Source organism: Anopheles coluzzii, chromosome 2, assembly GCF_943734685.1.
Source record: "Anopheles coluzzii chromosome 2, AcolN3, whole genome shotgun sequence".
In the NCBI taxonomy this organism is placed as follows: Eukaryota; Metazoa; Arthropoda; class Insecta; order Diptera; family Culicidae; genus Anopheles; species Anopheles coluzzii.
In genome coordinates, this window is record NC_064670.1 from 36,555,419 (window position 1) to 36,578,243 (window position 22,825).

Below are 22,825 nucleotides of genomic sequence, written 5' to 3' on the forward strand. Positions count from 1 at the left end.
CTGGCTATGCTATCGTATGCGGCTTTGAAGTCTATGAAGAGATGGTATGTGTCGTTTCTGTATTCAGCCATCTTCTCCAAGATCTGCCGCATGGTTAAGATCTGATCAGTGGTTGATTTTCCGTTTCGGAATCCTCTTTGATAGTTTCCTACTATCTCTTCGACGTGCGGGACAAGGCGATCCTGAAGGATCAGGGAGAATATTTTATAGGCAGTATTCAACACCGTAATACCCCTGTAGTTGTTGCAGTCCAACCTGTCTCCCTTCTTGTATACGGGGTAGATGATGCCGAGATTCCAATCACAAGGCATCGATTCGCTATCCCACACCTCAGTAACAATTTGATGAATCTCGTTTTCTAGTCGTGCACCTCCATTCTTGACCAGTTCAGCTGCAATTCCGTCGGTTCTGCTAGGTGGCAGAGGTAAAAAAGCTTTACGAGAGTATAAAAAAATAACAAAAATTAATTATCAATATATTCAGCATTTAGACTGTAATTGAAACATTCACATAAAACAAGTCCTATGGAGATGGAGCATTGTTCTTCATTCGAAAACCTATTTAGATTCAACTCGTCTTCGGATTTTAGCCTGTTTTTTTCATCCTAAGAAAACGGATGCATTTCTTTCCAATTTGTACTGTGATATACTGTATTACGGACCCAAGTTCCCACCCCAAAACGAAAGAGGGAGAGAAAAAAATCAACAACAATCGTTCAGATTTATCTTTATCTAATACCGTGTATATATTTGTAATATGTATAATATTGTATTTACTTAACACTAGAAAAAAAAATCATTCAAATCGCATTTGAACATCATCTTTCATCATCATCATCCATTATGATCATTGTTTCGCTCCGGTATTTGTCGCTTTGTTTGTTATTTTATTTGTTGTGTGTATTTTTTGTTTCATTTTCTCATCTCGTTTGTATCGCTTATCTCCAATGTGTATGCTTCATTTTTCCACGCACATACATACACACACACTCACTCACTCACCTCGTACCGATCTTGTACGATTTACTTCCACACTACGCCTTGCGGATGCGACATTGCATTCCTTCATGTTGTTGGCGGTGTGTTTAGTAATAATTTGTAGTTTTTTTTCTTCTTTTTTCTGTTTCCCACCATTGGTCACAGTTTACTTTCTTCTGCTCATTTCCGACCACCCGCGTTGGATCAATCATATCCCTTTTTGTCTGGTTTGTGGGTGGTAAGTGGGGTGCTTCTTGTTGAAGCTTTGCTCCGCTTTTATGATCGGAATCTCCTCACTCATGGTACCCAAGCGAAGCAGCATCGAGTGCAGTGGCAGAGAGAGAGAGGGAAGATTGGAAAAGGTAAAACGAACGCTTGCTTTTTTTTTAAATAACGTTTTTGGTGTGTTTGGTATGTGCATTGTGTGTGTGTGTTTCATTGGTTTCAATGTGTCTTATGTGTTTTTTTGTTGTTTTTGCTACTCTTTAATTTTTGTTGCACGTTTTGGTTCGACCCTTTCTTTAACTTTCACAAACAATACCAAACAAACTCTAGTGGTGCCGAACGTTTGTAGCATTTTTAATAAATAATTAACCGAAAAAAGAAAACAATTAACAAATCAAAAGTAACTGAAACCAAACATTTTGCAAAAAAAACATAAAAAAAAAACATTACACAAAAACACACGCTGCTAGCAAAAAGCGAAGAAAACAAACAACGGGAACTAGCACAACAAAGAAAAACACAATACACAAATGCGCAAACATTTCATGTATGTGCGTGTATGTGTGTATGCATTGTGTATTTTAACGTTTTAAAGTGTGTTCTTTTTTATCATTTCAAATTCGCACATTTCAGTTGTCCCTTTAATTTTAACACAGGTTTCACACAGCTGCATTAGTGTTTGTACTTGTGAACAACAAGTTGTGTTGGGGGGAAAGTTGGGCGAATGTGCATTGAACAATAACAATAACGAGCTTAGATAACGAGTGGTAAAGTTCGATGACGGTTGCAAATGGAGCTCAAACTCTTAACTCAAAACTGAAGTGCTTAGACGCGTGGAAAACACAGTATCAACAAGTTGTTGTTCGTTTCATTTTTTGCTTTTTGTGACCAGCCAGTGTGTGTGTGTGTGTGTGTTTTTAGCTTTTCTTTTTCTTCTTCTTCTTTGATTTTTAGTAACAACACACAACCACATACGGTCACACATGCGTGTATGCATAGCTGCACTGCCTGCAACCCCTCCCCCATTCGATGCGCCTGCTTTCGCAGTAGGCTTTGCCGTACTTTATGCTCGCCCTTGTTTTGTTTTGTTTTAATTGGGAATGATGTGCGATGATCCTGCGGGATATGATCAATATGACTACTCTTCGTTTAAAGCGTGAGTGTGAGTGTGTGTGTGTGTGTGTGAGAGAAGGGTGCGTTTTTGCGCGTGCGCCCTAAGCTGGTGTTGTACAATACCACCACATACGTTTGTGAGAGCTTAAAAGCGACAACGACGATCCCGCCGAAAGGGGGGACGTTTTCTCCCGGTTTTCAGTTCGGTTTTCAGTTTTCGTTTTGGTGTTCGCTTGCATCATTTGCGTTGGCCGAATAGAGAAAATTTGCCTAAATTTTGTCGAACACACGCACACACAGACCCATTCCCCGGGGGGAGAAAAACAGTCCCTTTCGCAGCATCTTCACATGATCGTCATCGTCATGTCATCGTATTCATCTGTTTACACACTTTGTTGTTTTGTTACGTGTGTGTGTTTTTTTGTTGTTGCTTCTTTGAACGCATGGTTTTCTTTTCCTTTTTCTCATTCACTTTGAAATCTTTACCGGTCTTGCACGCTTGTTCTCAATAACATTCTCTCTTGCTCTACCATGCTTTGTGTATTGCCTTTTCTCTTTTCTCATTGAGTTTTGTAAGTTTTGCAAAAAGGGATTGTGGATATTTTTGTGTGTTTTTTATTTTAATTTTACTCGTTTCATGCTTTCCAAATCCAAAATAAGTGTACCATTATCAACAAAAGGCTTGCTTCTTCTTCTTTTCTTTTTCACTTCCAATTTACTTTGCAACTTCCAGCGAATGCGTTACATGCGTTTGCTTCTCTCTTTGTCTCTTTACGCTTTGCTATTACACATTTACTCTACTGATTCAGTTTGCATTTGTCAATGTGTCCAACATTCGGTTCACCACTTTCCGCTCTTAACAATCTCGCTTGCCTTTGTTTTGTTTTGCTTTGCTGGTTAGCGTGATTCAGAGAAACAACTATCTGCTCTTGTTTCATCAACCTTAATACATGGTTTGCGTCGCACTCCACGCTTGCATGCACCCTTTTCCGGCACGTTTCTTCTTTTTTCGGTTACTTTTTGCACAATTAAAACTATTTCTGTTTGTGTGTGAGTGTTTTTCCTCTCTTCTTTACTCTCCTTTTTCTTCTTCTTTGCTTACTTAGTTTTTGCTGTGTTGCCTATTTCGTAATGTTTTTTGCAGTTTGTTTTGGTTTAACGCACGGTTCATAGCTCCATCATGCTCGCTTTCTCTCTTTCTGGTTCGCTCTTGCTGATAGGGTCCCGCCCTGTGCCTTACATATTTTGTAGGGGTTTAAAAAAAAAACACACGAAACTAAACAAAACATGTCAGCAGCAAAAACTATCCCTTAGTGATGCAGTTAAACGGTGTGCAAATGAAGCTACTTCTTAAACTTAAACAAAAATTCTGCTAAAGAAAAATAATTTTACTAAATGGAAAAAAAGAGGAAAAGGAAAAGTTACAGGCGGCAAGGTAACAAACAAACAAACAAACAAACAAACAAACAATGCAATGATAAGTCGAGACCGAATCACGAGGTAGGCAAAATTCATGCACCACCACCACCGCCAACACCATCATCATCGTCCTCCACCAATGTGGTAGCGTGGTGAAGAAGATGATGATGATAGTGATGAAGATGATGATGATGACGATTTAAGTTTTGTAACAGGGAGCTGAGATGGGGAGTTCGGGGTGGTGAGTGGGGTGCTGTTTGGCTCTATCTATTTACAACTTTACATCCATCGACATCGATTCGCGATCTACTACTACTACTAAACGCTACTGGACTGCACTGTTTGTCTGTGTGTGTGTGTGTTTTTTTTTTGGGGGTGAGGCTAGTGATTTAAATAGTGTTTGCATACACAACCGTTCCGTGTCTGTGGCGGGTTTCTGTGTTTTTGCATGAGCTTTGTGATAGTTCCTTTCTTCTCCCGCTCGCGAACGTTTTGCGCAAACGCTCGATCCGATCAGGTAGATCAAGGTAGATGCGCTGCCCATGATTAGCGTTCTCTGTACATGCTTTTCCGTGCGCGTACAGTCAAAGCAACCAAAGCAACGGAAACACTGACAACGCGCGTACCGTGAGCGTATTGTGACGTATGTATATATATAGTAGTGAGAACGCAAATCATCGAATGGTCGAGTTTGTCCGTTTTTGCACCCATTACTTTGCTGTGCCCTTTTTACTCCCCCCCCCCGCTCAGTAACTTTTCCACGTCTTTCACGTCGCATTCGACAGCATTTATATTGTAGGTGTATATTTTACAGCATTTTGTTTTTGTTTGTTTTTGTAATATGTTTGCTCTTGTATGTGATTGTTTGCCCATGTTTGTGTGTGTGTGTTTTGAAGGTAAGTGCCGGTAAGTTGATTATGCTTCCATTTTGTATTTTTATATATATACCTTTCATCTTGCTGTTTCATTTCTCTTTGTTGCTTAAAAATAAAAATATACTTCTTTCTCTCTTTCTTTCCTCTTTCTCTCTCTCTTTTTTCTTTCTCTCTATCTCTCTATATCTTTCTAGCTTCCCCTTTTTATACGTTTTCCTCTATCCTTTTCCCTGCGTCTTAGGTGGCAAAATATGGTTGTTGGGATAATAAATAAATAAGTGTGTTTACAACGACAGCAAGAAAAGATCAATTTCGGAGGGCGGGGAAAAACATATGAAATAAACATACTAAACCCTAATATATTTCACTACATTAACAGCTAAGCCTTTGCATGAGTGTGAGTTTTGTGGATGTATATATGTATATATCTGTGTGTGTGTGTGTACGTTGTTTGATTGTTAAATGTTAATCTCAACCATCACCAGCCGGGCGAAAAGAAGGGGGTTGATGTAAAAAATTGAACTAACTTAAAACCGCCCAGTACTAGTAGCAGTGGTAGTAGTAGTACCTGCAACTGCAACACTAAACTCAACGGTGGCAAAAATCACGATCAAAAAACAAAGCAGAAGAAAAAAAAAATGGAAGCGCGAAAGACTCGCTACCATTGTTTGTTTCGCTGCTTTGTTGTTGTTGTTGTTATTGATATTTGTTACAGCTAAAAGTATTATTGTAAAATGTAAAAAAAACATGGTACTTTCGTTTCACTTAATGCACTTAACTTGGAGTTGGAGAAAAAAAGAAAGAGATGAAGGAAGTAAATGGTTTCCAAATCATGCAAACGAAATGGTTAAAAGTATAAAGCACAATGAATGGTGGGAAGTACAATCATAATAATAATAATCATTAAAAAAAAAAAAACTAACTCGATAAAACCGACTGAAAATGAAAGCTACAAAAGCTTTGGAACTCTAGCTTTTGTTGTTATTTCGTTTTCTTTTTCTGCTTCTTCTTCCTCTTCTTCTCTCTTCCTACAGAGCTACAGAGGACACACCGTTATCCGATACGTCCGATTTCCGCGTAAATAAATGTAATCTTAGGTATAAATGGCAGATAAATAGAGTGGTTTTTCGTTTGCGTGCCGCACCAACCAACGACCAACGCCAAGGGAGAGGCATTTGCTGGCGCCGGCCGATGCGTTTGGCGTCAAATTGTAACATTATGAGTCGCTCGCTAAATTAGTAATGAATGGTGTTTTTTAATGTGTGAGCAGCGAAAGAAGCGGAAAGAACAATATCGTTAATTAAAAAAAAAATGGGAATTGTAAGTGAAAATGAAAGCAAGACGGAAAGAAGAGGGAGAGAGAACTGAAAAGAAAGAACCATATAGAGAGGAAAAACGAAAGGAAACAAATGAACAAATGTACCAGAGCGTGCAGATAGCGCGTTGTGCAAGCGATGTGTAAGAAGCTTGTGTAACTTGTACTGCATTTATGCGACCGTGCCTACCCTTATCTGGCTAACGTAACTTTACAGAGATACTATCATCATCATCATCATCATCATCATCATTATCATCCCTTTACTTAATTGGCCTTGGCATTTAGGTTTCGTTTTGTTTTCATTTTATTTCGCTGGTTTTTTTTCTGCATTGTTGCATTGTCCTTCCTCCACTTATCCCACTAAATCTCCCCCGGAGGGCATCCTTACTCCGTTCTGAGCCATCTCATATATCCTTCTCTCAAACAAACGGATCGGTACTATGAGATGGAGCGGGTTTTATGTTTAATAACAGACAAAATAGAAAGTGAAGACAGCAAAATTAAACAAAAGAAAAGAGAACAAACACGCATTTATCACACACAGCATGTCGCGAGACACTATTTTACAATAATAATAATAACATTAATAATAATAATGCACAAAGGATGCACCGAATTGCATGCATGCGTGTGTGTGTGTTTTAGTGTGTCTGTCTGGCTGTCTGTCTGTCTGTCTGTTTGTTTGAACAATCTAACAGTGCTTCTTAACAATTGGTTACTGAACGAATTAACTTGTTGTTGTTGCTTTTGTTGGTGCATTTGTGCACAAGCAGAAGGAAAGACACTTTGTAGTGAGAGCTGAGTCTGTAACGATTTAACCACTAGTTTGCCTGTGCTTGCGGCGTGTGTGTTTGTGTCCGAAGTTTGCCGATTTGCTGTGTTCATCCATCCCCTTAAAAGGGGAAGGATATTTTACGGTATTTAAAAATAGAACGTTGTAAAATAGTTGTAAACTCTTAAAGCTTAAAGCTTACGAAGTACAAATGGTGGTGATGAGAAGCGTTTCCGTGTTCCGGGTGTGTGTTTGTTGGTGTGTGATTTTAGTTTAGTTAGTGTGTTTAGTAATGCTTTCGTGTGTCGTTTTGCTCAACATTAAATTATGCTTAGGTGGTAGACAAAAAAGAAAAGAAGTTATGTTTTAATGTATAGATGTATGAAACAAAAACCAACAATCACGTGTTTGCTGATTTAATGGTTTTTTTTTGTTATTTTGTTTTGTTTTGTTTTGTTTGTGTTGTGTTAAAACTAACGCTTAACAGATTATAACGTACGAAATAACTTATATCGCATAAAGGTGGGTGTGAATCAATTCTTCCTCGCTTTCTCTCTCTTTTTCTCTCTTTACGTTTCTCTTTTTTTGTTCTTTTCCATTGTTTTTTTTCTTGTAACTTACTTACTTCCCCGCTTTCTTTTTCCTTCTTTTTCTATCTCTTGTTAGTAAATCTCCCTCCCTCTTACTTTCGCTCCTTTTTCTTTTAATCTTAGGGATTCGTTTCAATACCTTACTTATATGTTTTATCGCACTTTTCTGCTGCTGCTGCTGCTACTACTACTGTACAACACATTGTCACATTGATGCTTACTTTTTACTTTTCAAGGGTATGAGTGTGTATGTGTTTATTTGCGTTTGTGTGTGTGTGTTTGTGTTTTTTGTATGTTTTTTTCTTGGTTCGCTTAAAAACAACAAAATAATAATAATAATCATATATTAAAACAGATAAAATACGGTAACCCCAATAATAATGCGCCATATTTTGTTCCTCCTCCACTGATCCACCTCTACTCTTACTTCGCTTTATGTTTATCATCTCTGTCCTCGCTCACGTTCGTCGTCTACTAACGCCCAGTCCAGTACACTAATCATCCGTTTGTCTGGTTTATTCGTGTGCCATTGTTTGTTTGTTTTGTACAACTGTGTTGTTCTCTCTTCGGTTCTCTGTTCTGTTCTGTTATGTGCTCTGTGTTACCGTCTTCTTCTTATCCGTTTGTTTTTCCTTCTTACTTGCCTTCAGCAGGAGTGGTAAAATGGCGGAGTGCATTTGCTTTAGATGAGGTGGTGCTAATTGTTTTACTTCTGTATCATGTTATATGCACTTGCTTGTTCTCTCTCTTTCTCTCTCTCTCTCTCTCTCTCTCTCTCGTTCTCTCTCTCGTTCTCTCTCTCATTCTCTTTCTTTCTCTTTCTCCATGGCATGTCTTATGCGCATCATCCTAACTGGCTTCTGTTCCACTTTCAAAACCGGCTTAAGCTATCCACACGGTATTATGGGTAATGCGTTTCCTGCTAACATTCTCTTCTGTTCGTTCCTGCTTGCATTTTTTTACGTTTACAACCACCTTTCCCTTTCATTACTAACAAACACGATAAAACGGGTTTTTTTTGTGAGAGGAAAATTACACTTAAAAAACGGCTTCACTACTACACACGGACAAAGAGACGTTTTACACACATGCTCACATCACTACTCGGTTATGCCACATGCTTTCTTATCGATTCCTGCTATCAAACACATCGCTATCCTGTTCGCTACTATCTCCCAAATGATGGATGTTTTGTATGTGTGTATGCGTATGCATGTATGTATATATGTATGTATGTTCTGTGGTCCTATCCCACAAGGAACGGTACACGAAACACATTATTCTTGCCCAAATGCTGCACTTGCACAAAGAGAACCAATGTAATGCTTGGTTTCAGCGTTGTTTGGGTTGCTAATGCACTGCAAACAGCACAGTACACACGTTTTCGATCATTCCCGTTACTACTTCTCTTATCCGATGTTTTTGTTCGATTTGTACATATAAATAGGCAAAAGTTTTTAGTCTTGTCAATACATTTCCAACGCTTTGCTTTACTGTTTACTCTTTCATGTCTCTGTCTCTTTCTCTCTCGTTCGCATACCCGTTCGATTCCAGTTTGTTTTAAATGGTGGTAAATTGGAAGTGAAAAACAAACAGCCACCACATAAAAGCCACCCCCACCAAGCAATCAAACAATCCTTCATGCAATTGTGTTGGTTGTTGTTGGCAAAACAGGCAAACAGGTGTGTGGGAAATGGGGAAAATGATGATCATTTGTGCATGTATATAAGCAATGCCACGCACACATACACATTCACATACACACACACATACACGTACACTTACTACGTAAAGATTCCTTTTGCTTGCGATCGAATGCATTTGCTTATCAGTTTGCTCACGATTGTCATTAAAAGTAGTAGTAATAGTAGTAGTAGTCGTAGTAGTAGTAGTAGTAGTAGTTACTGCAGTGCGCTTGTGGCTGCTTTAGGGACCATTGTCTGCACACGAGCTCCCTTTTCCCTCGGCATTGCAAACATCCCGGAACCAATCTGAGCTGTTCGAGTGCTTTTCCAATGCATTTCGTGCCAGAATCCTCACGAGTTCTCCACTCCACTTCCGCAAACACATGTGTGTGTGTGTAGAGTTTGCTTAGCATCACTACCGATGTAATCTAACCCTCCCCCTTCTTTTTTTTTGTCAAAATGTACCCTCAGCGGTTCAGTTCTTGCTCATGTTCCAATTGCTTTTGTTTGTTTGTTTTTTTTGTGTTATTCCATGTGTTGCTTACATATTAGCGTGTTTCAATTTTTGGGATTTTTGATGCTGGAGATACTCGGGCAATGAAAAATGTCGGTGTGTTTTGGCGTTCTTGATTGATTTAATGTCTTTGCCACCCGGCTGCAGCTGCACAGTGCGGTATGGAAGGGTTCGAAGAATGAATGCTTCCTCGGCCCAAGTTCAAGTTGCTCGCGCTCGAAGAAGAAGCAGTACCAACAGTACAGAAACAATAATGTTTGGCCATAATTACCAGACCAGACTAGGGCAGATCAGGCCAAGGATACGCAGAACGACACGAGCTACAAAAACACGTTGTAAAACAAACAAACAATCGTACGAATAAAAAATAAATGTTTATAAATATGCAAGTCTCTACGCGCGGGGAGAGAGAATTAAATTTAAAAAAAAATGAACAGTTTCACAGAGATCATCAGTTGCAAAATTGCGTATCATTTTCATCATCGTTCACCGTCATCATTACCATTAGCGCTCACTGTTCCACCGCCACGATCGCGGCGAGGGTTTGGATGGGGCCCGTGGACAGTGTCCAGAGGGTTCCATACAATCAGGAATCCCCCTTAAACCATGCACAACAGTACAAGGCTTAATTAACCTTGTCGTATCGGTTTTCAAAGGGGAAGAAAGGCTTCAAAGCATTGGCAAAGTATGCTTTCACCGCTTGTGAAGAAAAAAAGCCCGGTAACGATGCTGCCGTAAACGATCGTGCCAAGGCGCACGATCGCGTCTTAAAAGCTCGAAAACTCACAACGGGGTTAAAAACAGTCAAGATTGTCCCGCCGCTTGGTATCACATTTGCTCTGCTGCACTAAGCGGGAGACTGAGAAGCGTGTAGGAAAAGTATAACCACACACATTACAGGGTTCGCTGCTGGCCATCGGTGACGATCGATCGACTCGTGGGTAACTCTTCGTGGGGAGGGTCGTACGCGTTCAGATGTGACCACGGCTCCCATATGCTTATCGAAACCCGCTTTTTTTGTCCGCTCGATGCTTGGCGTACGTGTAAACGGCGATAGGGGTGTTTTCGTTTAGTAGTTTTAGTTGGTAGTTGGTAAAATTGATAAATAGGAGCATTAGCTGGTGAGGGAGGGAAAAAGGTGGCTGTTTTCTAGGCCGGTGCAGTCGGTGCTGGCGCATCAGGATTCTCCTCTAACATACTGCATAACCTCCAACTCCAACCGCCGGTATCGTCATACAACCCGCTTTTAATTGTAGGTAAACATACACAGTAGGTACCAACGCGTGAGTGTGTGTGTGTGTGTTTCGAGCACTTGTATCTGCTTGTGGCCTTATTTATGCATGCTTTATAATCTTCGTTTACCGATCATACTCCTCGTTACTTATTCTCCTATGTTACAATTACATACACTCACACACAGATAGACAGAATTTGCGTTTGTTTGTTTTGTTAATGTTGTTTTGTTTTGTTTTTGCGCTGTTTATCGCTTGCAGTAGAGAATTTACGTTTACGAATTACGTTTATACGTTTTTACTTGTGTTTTGCTTAGGTTTTTGCTTGTGTTGTTGTTTGCTGTTGATTACTTATGATGCTGTTACTAACAATATGCTTTCGCCTTTTGCCTTCTGCCTTCACCTTCCAGCGATGTACGCTTGGTTTTGTGATAACTTCTTCCTTACTTACATCCTGCATGTTTTTTCTTCTTCTTCTTCACATAACTGACAACGCGTTAGTGGCGAGCTTTTGCTTCTTTTTTGCCCTTGCTTCTTTTCTTTTTAACCCTTCCTTTTGCATTTGAGTCGGTGTCGGCATTTATCGCCCTCGCTTCATTAAACTTATTGGCAGTGGGTTTTATTTTTTAATTTTTCCTTTTTTTGTTTCTCCATTTTGCATTTCCCTTTCCCCTTCTCGAATTGCAGATCTTTTGTGTTACATCTTTGTAATCTTCTTTTTGCGTACGTGTGTGTTTGTTTAAATACCCTTATTTCACGTTTCTTCGGCACAGCGAACGGGTTCGAGATCATTCGGTACGGCGGTCGTGCCGCGGCGGTAACGATCGATGGAGGCGCCCAGTCACTCTCACGCTCACCACCAGTACACGAACGGCGATCCTTCCATCGCGATCCTCACACTCCCCACTTCCTTCCGGATATTTTGAGTGTTTGTTGCTGTTTTCTGGGGGGAATATGGGTGTGTGAGGTTTACATTGTTTGATGTTTTGATTATCGGACGGTATATTTGTCAGAAGATTGTATCAGTTCAGCCGCTGGCAGGATCGCGAGCCGAGTCCGGTTGTCGGGGCGGACGAGTGACGATTGGCACAGTGAGGGCGATCGATCGCGCTTGCTTTTTGAATTAAATAAGTCAAGACAAGTGACTTGAAAACATTTGCTAGCGCAATGTCACGCGCTTCCGTCCAAAAGTCCGGGGCGCCTCCATCATGCCATGGTAGTGTGGCTAATGCCGTGCGGTACGACCAGTTACCCCTGGCCAGTTCGATGTCACCCAATCGGTTGGCTTTGTAGATTGTTTTTTTTTTCGTTTGCTTTTTATCTTGTTTTTTTTTTGTTTATCCGCATGTTAAAACTAAATCAGCCTTTGATGTCTTGTGGTTTTCGTATTTTCGTTTTCTTTTGTTTGTTTTTTTTCTTCTTTTAACTCTCTCTATCGCTCTCTTGTGTTTTATTTTAAAGATCTTTTGCTTCTCGTAATTGTGTGTGTGTTTTTTTCCTTTTCACTACGTTTATCGTTTCGCAGTGTAGTCTTAACTATTGGGTGTTTTTTTATCTCTCTCTGTCTGATGTTTTACTTCTTACTACTCTCTACTTACGGTTTTTGCTTTTGTCCATCGTCGATGAGCTGGTTTGGTTGGTTGGTTAGTTGGCTGGCTGCGTTCTATCTGCGCCGCCAATGTTAAGTGGTTTGTTGCTGGCACCATGTCTGTTGCGGACGGTTGCAACGTTGTGCCGGAAGGGTGTTTATTTGTTGCGATGGTTTCGCTCGCAAGTACTAAACTGGTTGCACCCCGATGAGGCTGCCTCGATGACACACGTCGTACCTGGCACGCTGTAACGGTGGCGGCCGATCGCATCAGACCACCATGCCGGGGGCGCGCGGACGCGGATGCTGCGGTTGTGCGTACTGCACGCTGAGCCGGTGCTGAGCCGGCTGGCTGTGTTGGTTGTGTAGGAGCAGCGACGATGCGGCTGCGGTCAGTGGCGGCTGGGACTGCAGCTGGATCACCTGCTTGACCATCGCCACCGCGGACGACGGACAGGACAATGAGGGCGCGGAAGAAGACGACGAGGACGAGGACGACGACGAGGACGACGACGACGACGATATCCACAGCGACTGTGAGGACGATGGCGAAGTAGACGGGGCAGCGTTGGCGTTGCCAGCCGATGCCCCACTCGGCCCGACGACTGCCGACGGGTGCAACTTGGCGCTGCCGCTACTGCCCGCTGGTGGTGGCGGTGGTGGTGGTGGCGCTGCTGCTGCTTTGCGGTTGCCGGCGGACGGCTTGGATCAGTCGCCGAATCGACTGCACGCCTTCTTCCACTTGCACTGGGTGCACCACTGATCCTTGTGGTCCATGCCGTACACCTTGCGGCACTTCTTGTTCTCGCCGCGCGTCCTCCGGTTCGGCGACACGGGCGAACGGTGCTGGCCGCTGCCCGCACTGCCCACGCTGCTGCCGCCACCGCTCGAGCCCGGGCTGCTGCTGTACGAGCCGAGCGTGATGGCGCCGGTGGCGCCGGCCGCACCCGCCAGCAGCTGGTGGTAGGCGGCGGTACCGTTGCTGCCACTGCCCGCACCCGGCGACAGCTGGATGTGGCCGAGCTGCTGCTGATGGTGCTGCTGCTGCTGCTGGGCGGCCTGCGCCTGATAGTGGTGCTGGTAGTTCGGCGACGGGTACGGATACGAGGCCGACGGTCGGGGTGACAGTCGCACGTGCTTCTGGGGTGACGTCTAACCATTGGAAAGAGAGAGAGAGAGAGAGAGAGAGAGAAGGAGAGAGAGAGAGAGAGAGAGAGAGAGAGAGAGAGAGAGAGAGCGAGAAATGGTGAGCAATTGGTTGCGTGGGAGCGGATATTAACGCTGATGGACCGTTGGGATGGCTTACCGGGCTAACCTGCGACCAGGTGTAGTTGTGGTGAATCAGCGGCGAGACGCTGCTGTGCGGGTTGACCGCACCGTTGCTGGTGCTGCCATTGCTGTTGCTGCTGCTGCTGCTGCCATTCGAGCCGCCATTGCTGGCCGACGAGGTGCCGTTGGAGCCGCTCAGGGCCGCCACCGTGAGGCCGGCCGGCAGTGGTGGCTTGATGGAGGCGATCTGCTGCTGTTGGGCCTGGTGTTGCTGTTGCTGCTGCTGTGCAGCCTGCTGCTGCTGTTGCTGTTGCTGGAGGGCCTGCGATTGCGAGAGCAATCCCTGCCGGTAGGTGCCAACAATCTGGCGCTGGTACTCGGGATCCTCGTGCGGGGGACGTGCCATGTCGCGATGGCTCAGCGTCGGTGGCGAGGGTGGATTCGGCGCGCTCTCGTCGCTCTCATCCTCGGTTTCGGTGAAGAAGAAATCCTCCTCGTCGCTGTACTCGTTCGGCTTGCGGGGGCTGTTGTATTTCGGTGTGGTGCGGGGAAAAAAACGGGCGTTACATTAGAAACGTTACAAGCCGCGGTTTGGAGGTAACACTTCCAAAGCGTGCCGCTCACTTACCCAAGATGTGCGTTCCTAACGTGTTGAGTGATTTCCGTACATGTAGTGTAGATGACGCCACAACCTTTCCAGGTGCATTTGAAAATTCGCTGACTGACCTGTAACGATGAAAAGGGGAAGCTGTTGTTAATAAAATGGCCATTTTGTAGGGTTGGTATTAAGCATATCAATCCCCCAACATCAAAATACAGCACGCATATAGGAAAGATAACAGTTGCGGTAGGTACAACAGGCACTAACAATTCTTACATTTCGCACTTTCGGCTTGAACACTTGCGTCCTGCGGGCGACGCAGGACCGCGACATCAACACTTGGCCGCTGGCCATGATGACCCGCTAACACGCTTACACTGTTTGAATCCTTCTTTCGCTCACTCACAAACTCCCTCTCTCTCTCTCTTTCTCTCACTCTCAATGATTCTCTCTGTTTTTGCCTTGCCATCCACCAATGGCACCAGAGGAAACTCTGTTTCGTGTGACGCAGCTTCGCGTAGCTACGTCGTTGCCGCTTGCGTAGCGTCACGTTACTGGCGGGTCGCGTTACAAGCGTACCCGGTGGAGGCCGCTGCGCTTCCTCTCTCACGCGCTAAGGATCCCATCGGCCCTCCCACCTCCACGAGCCCGGCCCGAAACCCGAAAGCTCCGCCGTTACTCGGCGTTATTCGTCGGGGGCTGTTCGTCGTCCCCAAAAGCAAGCCGAACCCGCGAACCGGAAGCAGATCTTCCTTCCCTCACGTCGCCTTCATGTGTGTGTGTGTGTGTGTGTGTGAATTGCACGCGAATGGGGTCGCGGGTGCGAAAATGTACTCCTTCATCTTTCCAGGGAGGAAGTGACGGCAGGTAAAGTGAGGGGGAGATGGCAATAAAGTTTTTTTTTGCTCGCGTTCCTTCACATCATTTTCCACCACCATTCGGGGTGACCTAGTTTTCCCGGTGGCAGGACGGTGGTGGGAGGGTATGGGGAAGGGCGCGAGGAAAGGGCCCTTTACATACGCTTCACCGCCCTCCCCCTCTCGCCCGCTGTAACGAGTGCTCCCTTCTCTCTCTCTCTCTCTCCCCGACATAAACACAAACCCACACAGATTCAGATTTGCTCGTATACTTCCGCTGGTTAGCGGGCTTGTTTACGGTGTGTTACATTGTTTACTTGACACACGCTCCCTTGCGAAGGGACGACCGGGACACCAGGAACTTCACACCGACCGAAACGGCACAAACACAGCGAAACGGTTCCTTCGGCTCTTCCGGTTTCTCGTGTCGCTTTTGGAACGCTTTTTTTCTCTCCACAGGACGAATTGCTTCTTACAGAAGGCGTCCCTTTTTCGGTGGAATGGAAAGAAAAACCTCCCACAAACGCCTCCTGCTGACATCTTGATACACACACACACACACACGCGGGCCTCTGAAAGCAAAACATTACGGTTGTGGCACACAGAGCGAGAGAGAGAGAGATCCCGCAGGAACGGCGTTAGTACATAAGCGGAATCATCGGCCAGAAACCGGACTACAATGTAATACAGTTTCCCGTTTCTTTTTACTACGCGTCACATACACGAATCGGGGAGACTCGGACCACAGCGTGAGCGAGAGGCAAATCAAATAACAAGGGATAACGCCCGTGCCTGCACCCGTCTGTACTTCCCTAATGGTCAGGTTTCGGTCCAGCAAATGCCGAAGAGTCCCGTCGCCTACGTCGTCATCGCTTTTCAGTTCATACGATGCGAGGCACAATACACACAAGCAACGCGTTTCGTCCTGGTGACCCACTGCACACACTCACTCCACTGTGTGTGTGTGTTCGTTTGTCCCTTTATAGTCCCGATTCATCCCGTCAGCTTCCCTTTTTTGGTCGCTTGTAGAACGGAGAACGATACAACAGTATTGGTGAGTGGAATAAATTGCGCGCGCTTTCTTCATTGTAATAGCACACCCTTGCGCCTCCCTTTACCACCCCCTCCCCTCCCTCTTCCTTTGCTTCTATTGCAGCTAGGAAGTGCCCGAGGGAAACCCGAACGGTTCGTTTGTGTGTGATCAATATTCAGTGTCCGCGGTGGTTTGTTGTAACGCGCGCCCTTATGTATATGTACACACAACAAACCGAGCGCCGGTAGAGAGGCACCGGCCGGGAAAGAATCCTGTGTTGAGTTGAGTTCCCGTTCCAACGTTCCCTCCATCCTGCGCCCGAGCCGCCAAACGTTGCTCGCCTGCTCATGCGTCACCCAGTCCACGGGAAAAGGGACGCAGCCATCATGTTTTGGTTCGCCGTACCATCTGTTGGGCGAGAGGTAAATATTGCGCAGGGCCCACGGTACTATGTACTAAGGGACGCTGGGTTGCTTGGGCACTGGGCTCCCGGTCGCTCGCTCGGCTTCCGGCCGGTACCGGCCGTTAGCGTGGTGGCATTCTCCCGTGCTGGGCGAAATAAACAAAGTTTCGGTACCGGCAGATGCCCAGCACAGCAATGCCCAAGCCCCACGAAAGTAACCATCGGTTGAGCGGTTTGCTGCTGCTGCCAGCACGAAATGGCGCCTCGGCATCCTGTGGGAACGAAGCGCTTTTGCAACTCCGGTTCCGTTCCGTTTTGGGGTATTCGGTATTCGTTCGCACTTATCGATTGACCTACTTTTGTGCGCGGGGCAGCAACATTGTAAGTACTTACCGGGAGGTAGCAGCACCGGAATATCCGGGAACCTGTCTCTGTGTGTGTGTTTTGCCCTCCCACTACTCACACCAACTCAGCTATTTATGTGCCATGATTTGTGACCGAAAATTTGTTTTTGTTTATAATTTGACGCGTTTGCGGGCGTGCGACTTCCGCCCAGTGTACGTGTGCGTGTGGTGGCCCGCAACGCCTGCCTATCGGTGTGAAGCATCTTGGCCCTTTTTTTTAACAGTAGCCTCCCCTGGCGTTAGCAATACTGATTATCCTTATCGAAACCTTCCGCTTCTTTCCCCGTCGGGAGGGGGTGAGGGCGTTGTGTGTGTGTTTTTCTTTGCGATTAGTTAGCCGTTCGGCAAAATTGGAACTGCCATAGGCTTCCCCTTGGTTCTTCGGGAGGGAAAACTTTTCCCAGCACCGAATATATTGCCTTTAACGGTGCGAGTGAGTGCGTGTGCGCGTTTCGTTTCTCGCTTTTTTTTCTCTCTCCAGATAACAGCGCGATTATTTATGCCCTATCGCAACATGGCCGTGGTTCTGGTTCTGGTGTTTACATTGTCGGTTCTGGGACTGCTGCGCTGACCTGATTTCTGGGCGTTACGCTTCATCGGCACACGGTGGTCGAGCGCTTGGGTGGTTTTGGGATATACCCCCCCCCCCCCTTCTCACCCGCCCCCGAGGGACAGTACAAGCTCGCCCCGGTAGGCATCCGTAACGGTTTGGGTAACGCTTCGCTGGCGAAAAGGTTTTTACTCTCACACAGCTCACCCAATGCGCTCCGGATACGAGATCCAATCGGAAGCCTTGCGGCGACCATACAATAAACAACAGTCCATCCACACCGTTCGGGCGCAGCAGCGTTTTAAAGATGCCAGCCAAACTGCAAGTCCACAGGCGAAAGGATAAAAAGATGCCTTTATCGCTGGCAATGCAAGCAGCCGCAAGCAGCGGAGAGGGTTAGCAACGGATGGGCTGCCTTATCGTTCGTACCTTTCACGGTTGACCTAATTTGCTGCTTCCGTTTGTAAACAAGGAGCGCGGCGAGAAAAAAGAAAAAGCGGAGGATGGGATGAGCTAGCCCCATTGTCGTGGGGCTTTTTGCAAACGCCTTTATCACTGGAAGCAGTGGCAGTAGCAGCCTCCGCAGATAACATCACTGTCGATTGCTTAGCACACAAAACAATGGAGCTCGGTCCTTTTATTGCTAAAATTATCCTCCGGGAACATTTACATCTATTTTGCGCCCCCCCAGCAGCGGCTAGAAACAAAAACTGCTGCCAAAAATGTGGGTCAACTATGTGCCTCGCTGAACACACCGGGAGGGGGGGCCAGATGGCTCGAGTTCTGACCCCGCAGAGCGCCCAGAACGTGTGTGTGTGTGTGGCTTTTTTTTCGTTGCTACTTCGCCCTTACCAACCTTACCACAATGTCACAAAATGGATGCACATGTGCGGCCATTTTGTGTGGCCGCCCTGCACCTTAAAACTGTGTTACTGTGTAATGGGGCCACCAATCGAGTTGCAGTTTTGTTGCCGATGCAGCGGCATTTTTCGGTTTTTGTGTGCAGCGCCACTGTCCCACTCCACTCTGCAATGACCTACTTTCTGAGTCATGGGGGGAAGACCCCAAAGGGTGGAACGGTGGACAAGTAACGCCGTCCTACCCTCGGAGTAACGGGCTGTATTGAAACGGTCTGATGGTGCACCTTTGGTCAGTGGTAGGATAATCCTTGTCAAGAAAAGGGACATAAGGTACCGCCGAGGAGCAGACGCAGTAGAAGATGACACGAACTACTCCAGTGCAAAGAAAGTTGGAAGTTGGAGGAGCAGCACCATCGCCTCCTTTCAAGGGCTTTCCAGGCATGGTCCGAGAGAGGACAAAATTCAAAAGAAGCCATACTGTTTACCTGGAAGCGAAAAGCAAACTTATCTCCCCTCGTTTTGCAGGTGACGGTTTCAAGTGGCATTAGTTAAGTGGATCATATGTATGTATGTACCTGGCTGGGAGCGTGCCACTGTTGTGCTGTGCTGATTAACAACATGAAAGCATACTCTGCTAGTGCTAATTAGCATGGCAGCAGGCTTCACGGAAGCCATCCGCTCTCTCTCTCTCCCTCTCCCTCTATATCCCATCCAACTCGTTTCGTTCCATGGTCGATTAGCTATTGACAATATACCGTACTAATTGCATGCATCGCTAGGCGAGCTCATGGCGTTGCGACTTTCTTTTGATCTAGCCAACACATACAGTGGTTGCGCGATCCAAGCTAGCCAAGGATACTCTATTTTTTTAATGAAGCAATTATCCATCAAACAACACCACAACGACAACGAGTGTCGCATTGGAGCGGCGAATCGATTGGAGTGTCCTTGTGCCGGAAATACATAAACGACGAGGGCCAGGTTTCAAGGTTCAGCGCGGCGGAGCGATCCGAGAATAGGGATGGAGTTAAATTTTGGAAAATGTTGTATAATTAGACTTGAAAGCGTGTACGAAAGGGCTTTCGCCTCTAACCCTTTCGCACACGCACGCGTTAGCTTATGCAAAGTTAATCACGCTAAATGTATCCATTAGTCACCCTGTCACCCTGCGTTCGGTGTGTTGCCAATTTGAACCTCACTCCCACACTGTTTGCATTTTTCCCCAAATTCCTTCGAATACAGCCGTATCACACGGAAGAGTTGTGCGCTAATTCAATATTGAAAAGTGAAAACGTGCCGCTTCTCTGTCGGGTCCATTTCCGTTCTACAGATGTGAGAAATTTGATACTGGTGAGCGAGAGGTTTTTTTTTCTTTGCAAAACTTGCCTCCGTTTTGGGGAAACGTTCGACGCAAAACTGCAACAATTAATGAACCTGTCGGGCTGTGTGTGTGTGCTACCGTGCCGTTCATTTCACCGAAAGCCGTAGAACGTTCATTACCAAAACCATTAGACGCTTGAATGCGAAGACCGAACACAAAAAAAAACCTTTGCCTCTGTGCTTTTGTCGCGCAAGCAATTTTGGGCATTACGCGTTGGCGATGGTCTGGAACGCGCAGCCAGGAGCGGGCAAGGCAAACAAAAGCAAGCATCGAACAAAAAAAAAAAAGGAAACGCTCCCAAATTGCGAATCCTGCGCGTTCTTCCCGTCACCGTCAATCCCTTGAGCCACACGTCTAATTCATCACCACCCGCTAGATGCAAAAAAAGGTATTTTCTCGCCTTTCCTTTGCCGTCTCACGGCTCTGTTTCTGATGTTGCCCAAAAAGGTCCTTCCGCCGAATCGTATCGGTTCGGCTAGCGCTGTGTAAAGCCGGCATGTAAACAAGCCGCTCCGAAATTCGCTCGGCACTCCCGGACCGGGTGGCAGAGTTAAACGAAACCCGGTACGCACACAACCGTACCGGGTGGAAGGTAAATAATGTAAACACGCGCTAGGGGTTGATAAGAGCTCCGAGGGGCTGAAAAATCGATTTTCACTTCCCGCGGGAACATACTCCCTTCGATGCGAGGAGAAGCGAAGGAAAAGGGGAGAAAAGAGCGTAGAAGGGTTCTTATGTACAGTGGAGAAAACACATTTTCCACGAAGAAAGGGACACAGTGTGGGGAGGCAAACTCGAGCGCGCGCAGTGCAACAATGTAAAGGACGGATGGCGTTACAAACGCTATGCGTGTAACGCTGCATGTAACGCTAGCTAGGTAACGATGCTAGGGAATTGATGGAATTTACGTTTGCTGCTCGTATGTGGTGGAATTACATTTTCATTTATCTTAAAAATTACGTATATCAACAAAAAAACAAACTTGCATTTAATAATATAATAATAAATTACTAATAATTCTTTCAAGATACTCATTCGTGCAATCGAGCTGTGAATAATATTTTCATTGAAGTTAGTAATATTTTTCCAGAAGATTCACGTTGAGCCTGACCGGCGACCGGTTTGCCGGTGCGCAATATTGTGGCACCAAACATAATTTTCCCCACACATCGTTGAACTTCGGTGCGGCTTCGTTCTTCGCTCCGACTAATCATCTCACACAAGAACATCCGCACGTATCTGAACAGCGTTTCCAACCGTTATGTAGTGGTAGCCGTGACGGCCATGATACACGTTACACGGTGACATAATAGTGCAGGTTAAGAGCACGGTTGAAACGCACACCAACGCGTCAGCGCGTGCAACTAGCACGGTGATGCCAGCAGCAACATCAGCAGCAGCAGCAGCAGGCAAGAGATGCCGGGAGATTTGCTCCCGTGATCCCGAAACCTAGTTTTGGACGGTTTTGCCTCCGTCCATCCGCCGTCGATTGCGCAGGTGGCCGAACCGAAACCGAGTCGATGCTCGGACCGGCAGGCAAACTCTCGCGCTCTATCCTGGTGTCCCGCTTTTCAAACTGTTATTGCCGGTTCTGTGTGTTGAGGGTGACGGTGCGAGCATTCCCACAACCGCATACCGAGCATAAACATAACACAGTCCCATCGTCACGAGTTCGGGCGAAAACGAGCAAGAGAGAGAGTGAGTATGAGAGCGGCAATCCTTCGCCATATATCCTTGCGAACTCGTGGAGCTCTCGGGTTGCACCACTAACACAGTTCTCACGCCTGCGAGAATGGGGCACGCGGTCCGGGACGAACCGGAGCGAGAACTTTGTAACGCAATGTAGAATTTCTTGCGGTTGGCTTCGGAAGCTCGCGTGTGTCCCGATGACTTTGGCGTGCAAAAAGTGATACAAGAAGGAGACGCAGAGCTAAAGAGAGCATGATAGAGAGGGACAGAGACGGAGAGTACGTGAAAGTTGGGAAAGCTTTTCCTTTGGGAAGAGCGTTTTCTTACAAGCAATTTTCTTGCTACCGGGGAGGAGCAAAAAAAGAAGAAAGACTTGCGAGAGCGTTCCATCAAGGAAAGCTTCGGTCTGTAGTTGCCAGTTGCTCCGGAATGTTGAAGACTGTTTCTCTTCTTCTCTCTATCTCTTGCGCCTGTCTGCGTGCTCAGTCAAGAATGTTCCCAATTTCTGGTTTTACACCTGACCTAGGAGCAGCAGGCCCATCTTACAGCCCCAGGATCGGAAAAGGGCTACGCTGAAGATTGAAATGGTAACCCATGGGCCTGATTATGCCCGCCCAATGGTTGCTTTTACACTCAAACTAGCAGCTCTAGCTGAACCATTTCATTGCTGAATGTTCATCAGGGCGCAACAAGCGGCGCAAAATGTCTTTTTTTGTTTGTTTCTTTTGGAATAAATTGTCTTACACAAAGTGTTTTCCCTATCACTGGAAAGCTCTTAGAGCGAAAAGGTATGCTTACAGGCTTTGGCAGCACTCCACCTTGCATAAGCCCCGTCGTTGTGGTTGCGGGTGCCGCTGGTGAGCAGAAACCGTAGCTGCCGGCACCGACACCGACGACACCGTGGTGGGTCGCCGCTTCCGGGCGCGCTCCGTGGGCCGCCCTCGGTCGCTTTCTGGCGGACCGCGCTGCTGGAGGCTCTTCCGGGGGCCACAGGCCGCCGAACGGCCGCTGACGTACTAACGCTGGCAGTAACGCTGTGTCGTACTGATGACCCGCACCGTACAGCACCTCGCCCCACATATAAATGCAACGAGTGCCCCCGGGGCCCCGGGGGCTTCCCTGTTCTAGTGGACGGTGGGTTGGTCGTCTGACGGCGCTCCTAGTCCGCTAGGCTTGGCACGCGTTTGCACTTCGCCGGAGGGTAGTTGTCGTAGGCCGCGTACATAACTTAACCTGTCCCTCCCCGGCCAGTGGGAATGCCGATACGGTGATGACGAGAATGTCTTGAAGAACACAAGGCAATCGGATGGAACTAATGTTCTATCGCCCTTTCCACACCCTTAGGCATTTTCGCAAATCGATCAGTCACTCTCTCTTTCACTGGCAATACGAATCAGATAACGGGCACCACCAGGACCACCGCCTCACATGATCCTTTTCTCGGTCTGCTCCCGTGGTATCTTCCGCTTT

General features: G+C 46.2%; 1 protein-coding gene across 1 annotated transcript in view; it reads right to left on the reverse strand.

Annotated features, from left to right (window-relative positions):
• Positions 1–714: 714 nt before the first annotated feature.
• Positions 715–22,825, reverse strand: part of LOC120951199 (zinc finger protein 395) — a 99,600-nt gene continuing 77,489 nt past the window's right edge. The window contains exons 5-7 of the mRNA XM_040369765.2: positions 14,206–14,303; positions 13,615–14,101; positions 715–13,460 (exon numbers count right to left, since the gene is read on the reverse strand). Coding sequence (XP_040225699.2) covers positions 13,017–13,460; positions 13,615–14,101; positions 14,206–14,303 — 1,029 coding nt within the window. The 3' untranslated portion in view covers positions 715–13,016. The remainder of the gene's footprint in view (positions 13,461–13,614; positions 14,102–14,205; positions 14,304–22,825) is intronic.